The sequence below is a fragment of the Aulonocara sp. 'chitande type north' Nkhata Bay genome, linkage group LG7 (assembly GCF_057382095.1).
Source record: "Aulonocara sp. 'chitande type north' Nkhata Bay isolate Kocher_YH1m ecotype deep benthic linkage group LG7, A_spYH_male_GT1.1, whole genome shotgun sequence".
Classification (NCBI taxonomy): Eukaryota; Metazoa; Chordata; class Actinopteri; order Cichliformes; family Cichlidae; genus Aulonocara; species Aulonocara sp. 'chitande type north' Nkhata Bay.
In genome coordinates this window covers 51953837-51967136 of record NC_141350.1, presented here as the reverse complement: position 1 = coordinate 51967136, position 13300 = coordinate 51953837, and the positions used below count along the sequence as shown (strand labels likewise).

Below are 13300 nucleotides of genomic sequence, written 5' to 3'. Positions count from 1 at the left end.
CTGATGGCGTGTGGGACAAAGGAGTTTTTAAGTCTGTTAGTTCTTGTCTTGGGGAGAAGCAACCTGTCACTGAACAGACTCTTCTGATTGTTTATGGCCGTGTGCAGATATTAAAAAGAAAGGGTAATCATATGGTTATTTCTAGCTCAACTGGGAGCTTGATTCATAATAAAATGGGCAATTTCACCTAAGTCCCCCCTCAGGGTAACTTGTAAACTAAAGAGGGATTTGATGTGAAGGGTATGAGAGCTGTGGTGGTGTGTTATCAGCTGAGTAATTTGCTCTTGTACAAACATGAATTACTGTTATCTAAGTGCCCCCTGACAGCCGATTGGCTCCTCATTAGGCCTGTGTGAAATGAGATTAGCAATGAGACTCTAAATTATGATCCAATCCCAGAACACATAATCTCTCACATGCATATACCCTTTGTGTGTCTCTCCACTTCATCTATTTCTGCCATCCTTTTTTTTTTTAACTTCATTGCTTTCTGTATCTTCCCCTGCGGCTGGTCATTCCTCGTCTTAGCAGCTCTCCTCTCTTGACCTCTTACCTCTTCTCTCTTTTTTTTCCTGCACCACCGACCTCACTCTCAGAGTGTAACTGCAGTGGGAGATCAGACCAATGTGTGTTTGACATGGAACAGTACCGGAGCACTGGCAGTGGGGGGCGATGTGTGAGCTGCAGAGACAACACCGATGGGCCCCACTGTGAGCGCTGCAGAAATGGCTACTACCGGAAATCTACAGAAGATCCCTGCCTACCCTGCAACTGCAATGTCAACGGTAAACTGCAGACACAAAAATCTCAGTTGTTTTGATAATAACTGAAGCCCTAATTATGATCCATGCCAATGTCATTACTTGCTACTTTTGTTTTCTCCTGCATGAGAAAATGTAATTATGTTTAAATTGGAATGCCACACTGGCACAAAAAAGCACCATATGCAAGCTTTAGCTACAAATGAATGGGACTCATAGGATTAATTTTACAAATTTTATGGCCAATGTTTTTAAAAAATTAATGGCACTGCATTAATATTTTCTACGTCCCATCAGCTCACCAAACTTGCCTAGGAGTAGAATCTTTTTCAATTTATAATTCATTCAATCTCATCTTAGTTATCATTGCCTTAGCTTCCACGATGATCATTAAGGAAATCCATGGATTTACTCACCCATGCGGGTGTAAATTGATCCAGTTGACTCACTGAACATTATCAATGAAAAGACTCATTGCTCATTAAGCAAGGCCTAACTTTAGGTGGAGGAGCATTAGTGGTGGTGGAGCACAAATTATATTTGTGCTTCACCCATCATCAGAGAATGAGAGAGAAAAGTGAACAAAAAACATTAACTATCTTTTCCTCTTCATATAAATAGTGTGCGGTGAAGGCACAGAGCTGTTGGAGTCCATTATATTGATCAAAGGTTATAGCAGACTCCATCAGGCTTCCCTTTTTCTCTTCTTTCTGCCCCAGATGGCCTTTTTTCTCCATTAACTAAAGCTTCACTATATCGGCTACAGTGTAGAAGCAAGGTTATATACTTCTCTTCCAGGAACAGAAATTCAAAACAAATGTTCATTATTTATAGATAGAAAGATAGATAGATATTTATAGAAAATACTCATAATTCTTGTCCAACACTATGATTACATTTTTCTTTATTTGAACCCTTCCAGGATCTGTGAGTCTACAATGTGATGTAGAAGGAAGGTGTGCTTGTCGGGAAGGTGTGACAGGAGAAAAGTGTAACACATGCCAGGCTGGCTTTCACTCGATAGGCCCCGGTGGCTGCAGGTGAGCAACATACATATAGTAATATATACAGTATACATGCATTCATTTTATGTTAGTGAACACAAGGCTCACTGACATTACATTTCATACAGCTTTCCTGTTTTATAGATGTGACACCTAACTTCCCAAAGCCTGAATTTATCAAACTGCAAAGCAGGACAAAAGGATTCAAATTTCTCGACGTGACACTACTGTGAATTAGTGACCTTATCAGCAAGTACCAGGATGTGCCAAACACAATGTCAAACTGCTAACAAGCATTGTAACAAGCAAGCCACCAAGTGCAGTGTTATTTTCCACATGGATAAAATTCATTTCAGTTTTATTAAGCTTTTTATTTCAGGGTGTCACGTATATTCATCATGCACAATATTAGTTACGCCAATGTGATTTTTTTTGCTTTATGTATGTTCGGAGTCCACTGAATTACTTCATGGTTATCCCCTTTTATGGAAGTGTGCAGAAGTTGTCTGACTTCTATCAAGAAAACCTCATATTATTTTTGTCTACATTACACAAATGCATTGTTTCCTGTCTAGCTATATTTTAAAGTTTTTGTTTTCAAAGTATCTTTTACTATTTTTGTTCAGTTTCACTCTTCCCATTAGTGCCCTATTCAGCCACCACAAGCAGTTATATCCAGCACAGAAGCTCAGATAAATCCATGGCACACAACCTACTAAATACCAAACTGTGAACAAACCAACATGTTCTAAACCCCAACTCATCACACAGTGACACAAGTCAAAAAATCTTTTTCACGTTTATCAGAAGACAGCAAGCATCAGTGTATTTTGTAAGAAGCTGAGATATATTATGTGGTGCCGGGCCATTTAGTGCCCTGTATGTAAATCCTAAAATCTACTGAAAGCCAGTGTAAAGACTATCTTAGCATGCTTGCTAGAATGTGTTAACAGTCTGGCTGCAGAATTTTGTACTGTATAGCTTGGAAGCACAAAAGACATGGTTTGTCCAAGCTGGTCAACACACATGATAAATGCAATGACACAAATGCTTGAAAAATTTTTTTTTATAGTTCAGTTGAGTAGACCATATGTCGCAAATTAGGAATGTTACTTAAATGAAAGAATCAGGAAAGAAGCAACGATTTTATATGCAAGTCAAAGAATCAAATATTACACCATGATTTCAAATGCTGGACTTGACCAAAGAGAAGTAAGAGCCTGACTGATTTTAGGAAATAGTTCAGGAGGAGCTATAATCATCTATCAGTCTTGTTGATATTTAAAGTAAGTTCATTATCAGAGAGCCAATCACTAACCTGGATTAAACACTGGACTAGAGTGCTATGGACTAGAGCCTATTCAGATGATGAGGCTTAAAAGATATATACAGCTGAATGTCATCGGCATAGAAACAATAAGAAACTTCATTAAAATTTAGGTAATAAATTACTTTAATTTTATTTATTTTAGACACCAAATATATTAGCACCAAAACTAAAAAATGCTAAAGGGATGTTTTCACAATATAAAGACAACAAGTCCAAGCATCACTCTGTGGCGAATAAGGAGTTAGACTCAGTTGGACACACAGTTAGTGAGTAGGTGGTGGACACAACTGCATTTAAGAAACAGATTTTCTTTTAGAATTGATGGAGAACAAAGAACTCACTGAAGAAATTTGTAAGATTTTTAGTTAAATGAAACAAAACATTTTTTCATGTTTAGTACACAGTAAATATAACTAGTAGAAACACAAAGTCCTAAGACATTTCGCTCAGTTTGCTATCGACTTAGAATGCCAGATCTACTGTTTCTGCTCACCCTTTCTCAACCTCCTAAGACCCAAACTCTTTCACGGCATGCATTTTTAATTTATCTTTGATATTTGGGCTGATTGGGACCTGATGAATGTAAAAACAAAGAATTACCAGATTTTTTTAACCTAATTTTTGTTTTAAAGAAAAATGAGAGCCACATATGAGGATATTTGTTTAAAATTTCGATAGAACAGTAGCAGTATAATGTCCTCGTAAGTAGATATCAGGCCCTTGAAGAGCAAATTTGAGTATTTTTGTCTAAATAATCCAAAAGGTGATGTCCACATATGTGGACGCAGGTCCTAGGAGGTTAAAATAAGTTTGAATCAATTCCTTATTTTATTTGCTTATAACATGAAAATACATTGCCATAGGTCTATATCAACAGCTGAAATTTTTTTTAACTTCATTTCCTCCTACTCAACTTTAAATAATACATTTCCAAAGAAATGTTACCAGTATCATCAACTTTAAAAGGGAAAAGAAAAAGGCTGGTCTAATGTCTTGCCAAGTCATTGCAAACTTTTTGCATGAATTCCCTCCTACCGCATATGGTCGTTGTTCAGATTGGTGAGCCAGCAGTCCTGAATAGCAGAAACGAAAGATCTGGTGTTTGAAGTCCCCTTAGAACCGAGCAAGAGATCATGCAGTCTTCTTCATGTTGCCATGGTGACTGAATCCAGCCTTGCCGCCTTCAAAATCTTCAGAGAACAGCTTGAGCTGCAGCTAAAGCCAAGGAGAAACTTAGCCTGTAAAACTTTCTACTTTTCTCCAAAGGTAGTTGAGTGTCTTTATGTAGTTGGTAGCATTGATCTGGTTTTATCCAAATTCATCAATTCATGATTGACTCAAACATTTCCTCTTCTTTTTTTAACTGCCAGCAACTAGTTGACAATGAAGAGTTGTTCATGATAAATAAATAATTTAATAATTACACTTTTACTCTTTATTGATCATGATTTGTTTAGCTTTAATGTGTTAACTGTATGCATTACTAATGCATTAAGTAAAATATTATTATAATGTGTTTTACTAAGCTCTGATTTTAAGTTTCAGTATACTAGAGCTCATTGGGTCAGACCGAGTTTAAGATACAGACTTGCTTTCAACCTGTTTTACTGGGAGTGGGTTCAGTCAGACTTTTTTTCCAACCTTTATTGGAACGTGAAGATGCACTGACCAGCTGCATACATTTTTATGATGAAAAGCGCATTTCAACTTTGTCTGAACTGAGAGCCTCATACTAAGTATGAGTGCACATGAGCCTGCATGTAAATTTATAGGAAGGTGTATCTATGTGTGTGTGTGCACAACTGTGTGTTTGTGTGTGTAGGTGCGTCTGTGTGTGTGTGTGTTGTATGTTGTAAAATTCATATTCATAAGAAGTCTATCCGAGCTCTCCCTGACCCCCTTCTATCTGCCGGGGGAATGCTAAGTTGCGATAGTGTTGAAAGGCATATCAATGAATGTTTGGTGTTAATATTATTTCTTCTACCTGGATACTATGACAACAGGCTGTGGGATGACTGTTAAGCAAAAGAATAGATATTGAGCTTTAGCCTCATTCATTTGACTTTATAGCTTCTACAGTAAGCATTTCTTTATGAAAAATTAAGCTATGCCTCAAAATGCTAAATTTAAACAGAATAGCTTCCCCAGTTCTACAGAACTTTTTAACACCATTCAGCTATTTGTTTTGGTTATCTATAACCGATAAAGCTAATGCAAACAAGAACTGATAAAGCCACTGTAAAGCAAAAAGCAGTGCAAATATCAGCTAAATTAGAGGGAAATTTAAAGGAATAGATATTTTCCCCAAGAGCTGGTGGAGACCAAACTAGAGCTTAAAGCAAATGATCCAGATAGCCATTTGTGTAGGTTGTATCTCAGCTAACAAAAAGTCTGTAAATGCAGGTTTAAAAGTAGGCTTGATCAAGAGAATATTAAACCTCCCTTTCTAAAGATTACATACCAAAACGGTACATTAATATCTGCAATTGTTTCCCTTAGATGATATTGACATGCACAAACACAAACACACACACTCACACGAACAAACACACAGCACTTTCTCTCATTCGTGCTGAAAACTCAGGCTATTGAGTTGATGCGTGAATTACCCAGACCACTAGAGCAGAAACAACTAGAGGCTGCTTGCCTTGGGATAATTGAGTTATTGTAATTGCACCTCATTAAAAATAGATCCTGTGTTTCAATCTCAAACAAAAAGTAACCAGTCAATAAATGTGATCAAACAAAATCTGACAAAAATCCAACACGCTGCTGATCCATATACTTACACTTACTTGCTTTTTAATTGAGGTCGTTTTACGCAGCCTTCAAATTTCAGATTTGGGTGTTAATGATTTGCTATGAAGAAAATTTTGTACTTTTGAAAATGACTTTGTGGTGATGGCAGAAACACTGTGAAGGCCCAGGTTCAAGTTTTAAGACAAGAACCCGTGTTGTTAATATCTACTTGAGCGTGACACCCTGTGGTTTTTCAGAGCTGAACATCTGCTGTCTTGAAAGTGAGGAAACCGACATCAGGGATGTCTTCACATCAAATTGTCCTCATCTCAGTGTTTCCTGCCCATTTTCTTTTTCTGCTTCTCTTTTATACATGCGTGCTAAATGCAGTAGATTAAACTATTTTCTACTTTTCTGCAGGCCATGTGAATGTGACCTCAGTGGCAGTGTGGGTGACTGCTCTGCTCTGGATGGACGCTGTTACTGTAAGCAAAATGTGGAGGGACAGAACTGCAACAGGTTGGTTATTGTGCTGTTGTTTGTTTCCCAGATAAAGAACAAACAAGCCAACTGTAAAGGTCTTTTACAATAAAACATCCAAACATTATGTAATATACCTATGTTTGGTCTCTTTTTAGCATCGCTTTTGAAAAAAAATCATTTTCATTATCGCTCCTAAGGGGAAAATAACTTTGCAAATTTCATTCCCAGTCGGCTGGTGCAGCAGAAACAGAGGGCTTAAGAACAATTTGATTCAGACTTGCTTGAACATTTTTAAGCTATCTGTCATTTTAACAACTAAAGCAGTGCAAGCGACTGTTAAACTGTGTCAATAGTCTCTGCTTCTCCCTTTCTGCTTCTATCTTGCTCCTGTGGGATAGAGGATCAAACAGATAACCTCACTATGACATTAGCAATACACACAGCCCCAGGTCTCCAACTATTGAATAATTCTGTACTCCCTGTTTGTTGACTTTTTGGCTGATTTCACGGGTGGTTGAGCAAGCTCCTCTCCTGTGTAATGTGACTAGTGTAGTGGCTGATTTTTAGCGGTGTTCCTGTCCCACCCACATGGCAGCAAGTGCCTGCAGGTCAGGGTGCTAGCAGCTGAGCTCCATTCTTCTTCTTAAAACGCCGCAATGTGTGCAGCGACTTGCGCCCAAACTGCTGAACTGAAAATAAGCTTAAATAGATAGTGAATATAACAGTGCAGCATGGATGTGGTAAGGAGCTGTAATCAGGTGTGACTAAAGCTTCTGCATGTTAATGACTTTTTTTATGCACGGGGATGTGTGTGTGTGCGTTTGTGTACCTGCAGATGCAAGCCAGGATTTTTCAATCTCCAGCAAATAAACCCAGCAGGCTGCCAACCGTGCTTCTGCTATGGCCACTCGCTGGCCTGCTCCTCGTCCAATCACTATGCTGCTGTCAACATCACTTCTGACTTCGTTGAAGGTATTGTCTTCCCAGCCATTAATGAGGTTTCCCTGTTGCCTTGGGAGCTTTATTACTGAGCCAAAATTAACGAGACCAGCGATGTTTACTTTGTTCTCCCTGACCCTCTGTCCTCACTCCATTTTCAGCATTTGGCTCTGTGCTGAGCTCTCAGGAACAAAGCTGTTTTTTTCTCTTCTTTTATTTTTTAGATAACAAAAAATGAAAGAAAGACAGAAAACATACACAAACATACATTGCAACCTACACAAAGCTGTTTGGACAGATAACCCCTGTAAGAATAAACATACAAACTCTTTGTGAACATGAATATTTAGCAGATGCGATGTCTTTCACCTCCAGATCAAGAAGGCTGGTTGGGAGAGTTTTCTGGAGGGCTGGACTACCCCCTGCTGTGGAAGGAAGGTGAAGTCTACCTGCTGCCTCTTACAGAAGAGGACACTGGCTTCTACAAAGCCCCCGGTGAGTCGGCAAGAAAAATAATAGAGATTTGAACGAATCCACAAGCTCAGATTGTTGTTGTTACCGCAGTCTCAACAGGTGGGCTGCATCCCCCAGGGAGATATTTAAGCTTCGCTGAAATAGATTTTATTCGTTATTAGTGATAAAACAGCCCCAGCTGTTGTTCTTCAAAACAAATATGTAAATGATATTAGTAAAGTATCTGTAATATCCATAGCTTGTTCCTATTGTTCGTTAGTGAGATTAATCAGGATTTTTTTGGCAGCGGGTCACGCGGTGGTTATTCTGTCACCGCTTTTACCAATCCCTTATCAGAGCCATTAGAAGATAAGGGAATAAGCTGGCCCTGCCACAGGACTTAGGGCCCATTTCTATCAGCTGTGCCAGGAGCAAAGGCCTGATGGAATTGGATGTCTTGGCCATGCTGGAGAAGCAACAAAGTGAAAATTGGCTTGGTTTCTTCTTGTCTCCACTAAGTCGCTTCTAAGCATCAAATCCCCCCCCCCCCCCCCCCCCCCCCACCACCAGTCTCTAGCCACTGTGCAGTCCGCAGCCCGAAGCAAAACAGGAGCAATCGCATTAACTCTGCATCCTGGAGGTTTAATGCCCAAAACGGGCGATCACAGGGAACGACTCCATTTGGAGGCGTCTTTTTTTAGGAAGATGAAAAACTCACAGCTGAAAGACGATGTGACAAGGCCTAGTGGTCGGGCATAATTTATATAATGTCATTATAAATGCATTAGTAAGTTATGGATGCTCAAATGTGCGCGCGTGTGGTGACATGTCCTGACACATGCATTATGATTGCTTATATGCCCAAGCATATGCATATATATATGTATATATATATATATATATATATATATATATATATATATATATATATATATATATACATATATATATGTGTGTGTGTGTGTGTGTGTGTTTGTGTTTGTGTGTGTGTGTGTGCGTGCGTGTGTAATTAGAAATTAACATAGTTAATAATGTTTTGAAAAGTTCATTTCTTGTTCACACACTCTATATTGACGCCTCTGTAGTCCACAGCACTCAGATTAGTGGCCCCCACTGGCCAACAGCAGCTTTGTGACAGCCTGCTTATCTACTTTGTGCAGTACTTGTTTATGTTGTCTCTCCACATAATAAATGCACACATCTATTGCTTTACCATCCCCATTAATGATCTAATTTTCTCCCCTCTTTTTTTCATATTTGTGCATGTGTACAGTTTTTTTTTTTTTTTAAAGATTAGACCAGAGCAGCAGCTTTGGAAGATTCTCTCACATGGTTTCTCCTCTTCTTTTATTTATTTTTAATTTGTATTTTGTGCTGAAATCCCTCTCCAGTGTTCGTCACCAAAGAAAGAGATAATTCTCAGTGACAACTCCTCCTCGAACATCATGCAAAACACAATTTCTGTGATTGCCGCAAATGTATTTGTCACCGTAGTTTGCTTTCGCCTTGAGCTGTCACTTGAGGGACGGGATTCAATCATCTGTTATTTTATTGAACTGGTAAAGCAAGGGAGTGGCACGTTTTGGGGGATCTTCATGGCTCATTCTGCTCCAGAAATATCAGCCATAGCTAGGAGAAGGACAGGGCGTCACAGATATTTCCTTAATAGTGTTTAACAAGGAGTTGCTGGCCAGGCTGGCAGCCTTTTTAGACACTATGTGAAACGAAAAAGGGAGAAAGAATCTCAGTCGAGTTTCCTGAATTCCCCATGACAATCAAACAATCACTTACACCAGCTGGGCTGTCAGAATTGTTCCTTCTTCTGCGCTGTGTGAAGATCTATTTTTTTTTTCTTTTTCATTTTTGCTCACATCTCAAATTGTCCTCCCTTCTATTTTCCTTTCAGCGCTAGTCTGTCAAGTAGTAAATTAATATACGTGGGCATTTACGAACGAGTATTTGTGTATGTACTTGAGGACGCTGTTTCTCTGAAGCATTGCCACTTCCCCTCCTTCCGATCCTGGACATCTGCTTGACAGTTGACACAGGCTGAGTTCAAGTCCCCGCGGTGACTCAACAGACGGAACGCTCGAGTGTGGCTGCCAGGAACTATCACAGACAAACATGAAGTACCACCCTAAACAGTTGCTTTGACCTGCCTCCAGCAACTGTGGTCACCACTTGAATCTGCTGGACAGTAACGGCGGTTCTCTTGGCTGAGCACTGTTTCATGCTGAAGGGGACATCATCTAACATAAGTCCTTGCAGCCATGGGTTGGAGAAGCTTGCAGTGTGGATTTGAGTATATGCACCACATGCCAACCTGCTAAGCCTTAAGCAGGGGAGAAGTGGGGGGGGAGTGAATTTTAATGCAATAATGTCTAGCAGAAGGGAGGCGAGCAGCATATAGTTGAGGAGTGAAAGGGAGAGAAAGAAGATCCGTGATATCAGCCCCAGGCTACCTGTCAGTCTGACTCAAGCTGCATGTGGCAGCTAAGGGCCTCACACAGCCTGAGCACTACCTGCAACTAAGTCTGCATGTAATTCAGTCTAGTGGCCTCATCATCTGGAAGGGTATACAAAAACAGAAGGGAGATGCAGCAAATGTAAATCGGGGAGTGCAGTGCAAACATGGAAAAGGGAGTAATGAGAATAAAAATAAAACTGAGGTGAAGAGAAACAGAGCAGAAGCAAAAGTCAGCCAATTTAGACTGAGTGATTGAGTGAGACAGTTCAATATGCTTGAAATAAACTGATAACGTCTAAAGACATCCTGACAGGCAATATTTCAGGCTCTGCAAAAAAATCTGTGCCCTCTTGGAGTTTCTTTAGTCTTGACCACAGGCAGTAAATAAAAGATGGTTGTGAGCATTGAGCAATCACCTGGTGGTTTAATGTCTGTTGTTGTTTTCTGGGTTTTTTTGGGGGTGTGTGTGTGTGGGGGTGGGGGGTTGTTTAGTTTTAATCTAGCAGATATGACCACTGCTGAGCTTTGCTAGCGCTGGCTAGGTACTTTTGTTAGTAGGGCACATTCTTAATTCACTGATAATAAATCCCATGCTAATTGTGGCGTGAAGAAATCAGAACTGCTTATAAAAGTACTTGCTGGGAAAACTAACCAGCCAGCTCCTTACACAAAATGACAGCCATCTGTCACTCAGACTGGTTACCTTTCCTAACTTTATGCCTTAAATGGATAATTTCTTTAGAAAGTCACTTCCCCGTGCAGTCATGAAGGAGGGAAAGAGCTATAAAGACCCAAGCTGTTTTTTTATACCAGGCTGTAAACGTGTTTATTTCTGCTGTATTTCTGCCAGGAATTGAATCACTTTTGCAGCCGGCCTCAAGTGGCCATTTGAGCAACTGCAGTTTTTGGCACTTGGTGTTGGAATCACTTTAAAATTGGAGGTTGATCTTGGCAAAAATATTATTACATGTGAGTCTCTTCTTATTGGTGTTAACACACCATTGATAACTTTCCAAAGCTTTCCCCATAAACCTCATATATCATTCACTGTGGACTTCCTGGATCTTCTCACTTGCAGTGTACCTGTAATGTTCTGCCCACACAAACACACTGCCCTGCAGTTATACTTTTGGTGTAAACACTCTAATAAAAGAACAGCATGTCAGAATTCCTCTTAGAAAAGTTCTGTGTGGGTTTCACAAGAGCCCTCAGAGCTAACACAAGTAATCTGAGTAGATCACAGGTTCACGCTGCTTCACACTCCACTGTGTCCTCTTCTCTGAAGTATATGAAGCAGCTGTAATTCTTAAAAACTGTAAAACAGAAAATAGTCTGCTCTTAGCCTTTATAGCATCTTTAAACTTCATCACTTTTACAAAGCGTATTGCATGTGTTTTGCATTTACTCACACGCACACTAATGGCAGCAGAGCTGCCATTAATTACACACGGACATCTGCATATGAATATACTAGAGATGGCACGATACCACTTTTTTATGTCCGATACAGATATCATAAATTTGGATATCTGCCGATACCGATATGAATCCGATATAGTGTGTTTTAATCAATAAAACTTTTTTTTAAATATCTTGCTGCATTTTGTATAAGTTCATATTCAAGTTTAAATAAACAACACTAAAGCTATTCTGTTATACCTGTGTGTAAAAAAATACACTGCACCCAAAATATTTCATAGTTCAGCAATACTGATCAATCTAATAAACTTAAACCTGCACCATCCTCCCTATTTTGGTATTTTAAAGAGTACTTAGCGGAAATATTAAGCAACCTAACTGATAGGGTTGCAAACTCCCAGCAAAATAAAAAAATAGGGAACCACCCCCCACCCTCCACCTCATGATGCTTAATCGACGTAATCAACTTTAGTTTGATGCAGTGTGAAAAAAAATGCACAGAAATAAATTATTTTTCAAAAATAATTAAATAGATTCAACATCTTTCTTCTACAGAATTGCAGACTGCACAGATGGTACCTTCCCAAAAGAAAAAGTACTATAGCTTACTACGGTATATTAGACTTAACAGTTACTATATAAGTAATGGACTTCTATACATTTTACATCAGATTAAGACTTTGGGTGTAAGATTCAGATAATTATTTATTAAAAGCTAGACATTTTAAATGAGAATAAGAAAGAAAAGTATGTCTTTGTGCCCCCTTTTCCCAGTTCATGCCCCATCGGCCCCCCTGGCTAAACTTTGCTAGATCCGCCCCTGCACAGTTACCAGCCGTCAGCTACGCAGAAAATGATCCTGGTGTAGAAAGAAATATTAAATAAATTCTAACAACAGCTTATCAAGGTTAAACGTGCTGCTGTTGTTCAGCCGCTGGTTTCCTCTTTCTGGTGCAAAGTGGGCCAAAAACAAAGAAGAGAGACGGACTCACGACAGAAAAGCCGATCAGCTGATCATTGATCAGTTTCACTATTGAAGTAGCAGCAGGAGAGAGAGGGAGAGAGAAGAGGCCGTCTCTCCATATATCGGTTGTTAAGTTTAACGTGGGAATGCTTTACAAACATTCAGAGATGAACTTACACACTTGCTTTACTTCTCTCTGGGATAACTTCCTGGAGATGAAATGCTGGTTTGGTAGCTACGCTACAAATACACACAGCCGCTCTATCACGTGCTGCATACTGCTCCAACATGCTACTGTTATGAGCCGAGTTACGCCGTGTTGCAAGTTTTGTGAGGTGCTTTTTTGATATTTACAGTTTTTTACAGTCGCTAACAAGCGCCTACCCATACTTCAGATACTTTTTCTAAACTCTTAACACAGACCCACACCTACAAAACACAATTGGCCAAATGGATAATATCCTTCCCAAAAATACACTTTGTTAAATATATACTAACTCCTCATTTCAAAATTAGAACACATCGTTCTCTGCACACACTAACTGTACAAAAACACTATAAATCTGACTCAAAATGAAATTAGTCTGTCAAAGAATAACACTTGTTTTCACTTCACAAGGTACATGCAGTCAATCAAAGTACACCAGGTTTCAAAATACTGGCTATTATTGACATTACAAAAACTGCATAGACTTTTATGTTTCAGTTTCACAGGTATTTGCATGCGAAACATGCAATCCC

At 39.3% G+C, this 13300-nt stretch overlaps 1 protein-coding gene across 1 annotated transcript in view; it reads left to right on the top strand.

The window, feature by feature from the left end:
- The window catches only part of lamc3 (laminin, gamma 3), a 159891-nt gene that overhangs the window by 54219 nt on the left and 92372 nt on the right, over nt 1–13300 (top strand). Inside the window, exons 5-9 of the mRNA XM_086301216.1 lie at nt 597–785; nt 1684–1801; nt 6255–6353; nt 7153–7289; nt 7632–7751. Of these exons, the coding sequence (XP_086157342.1) occupies nt 597–785; nt 1684–1801; nt 6255–6353; nt 7153–7289; nt 7632–7751 (663 nt within the window). The remainder of the gene's footprint in view (nt 1–596; nt 786–1683; nt 1802–6254; nt 6354–7152; nt 7290–7631; nt 7752–13300) is intronic.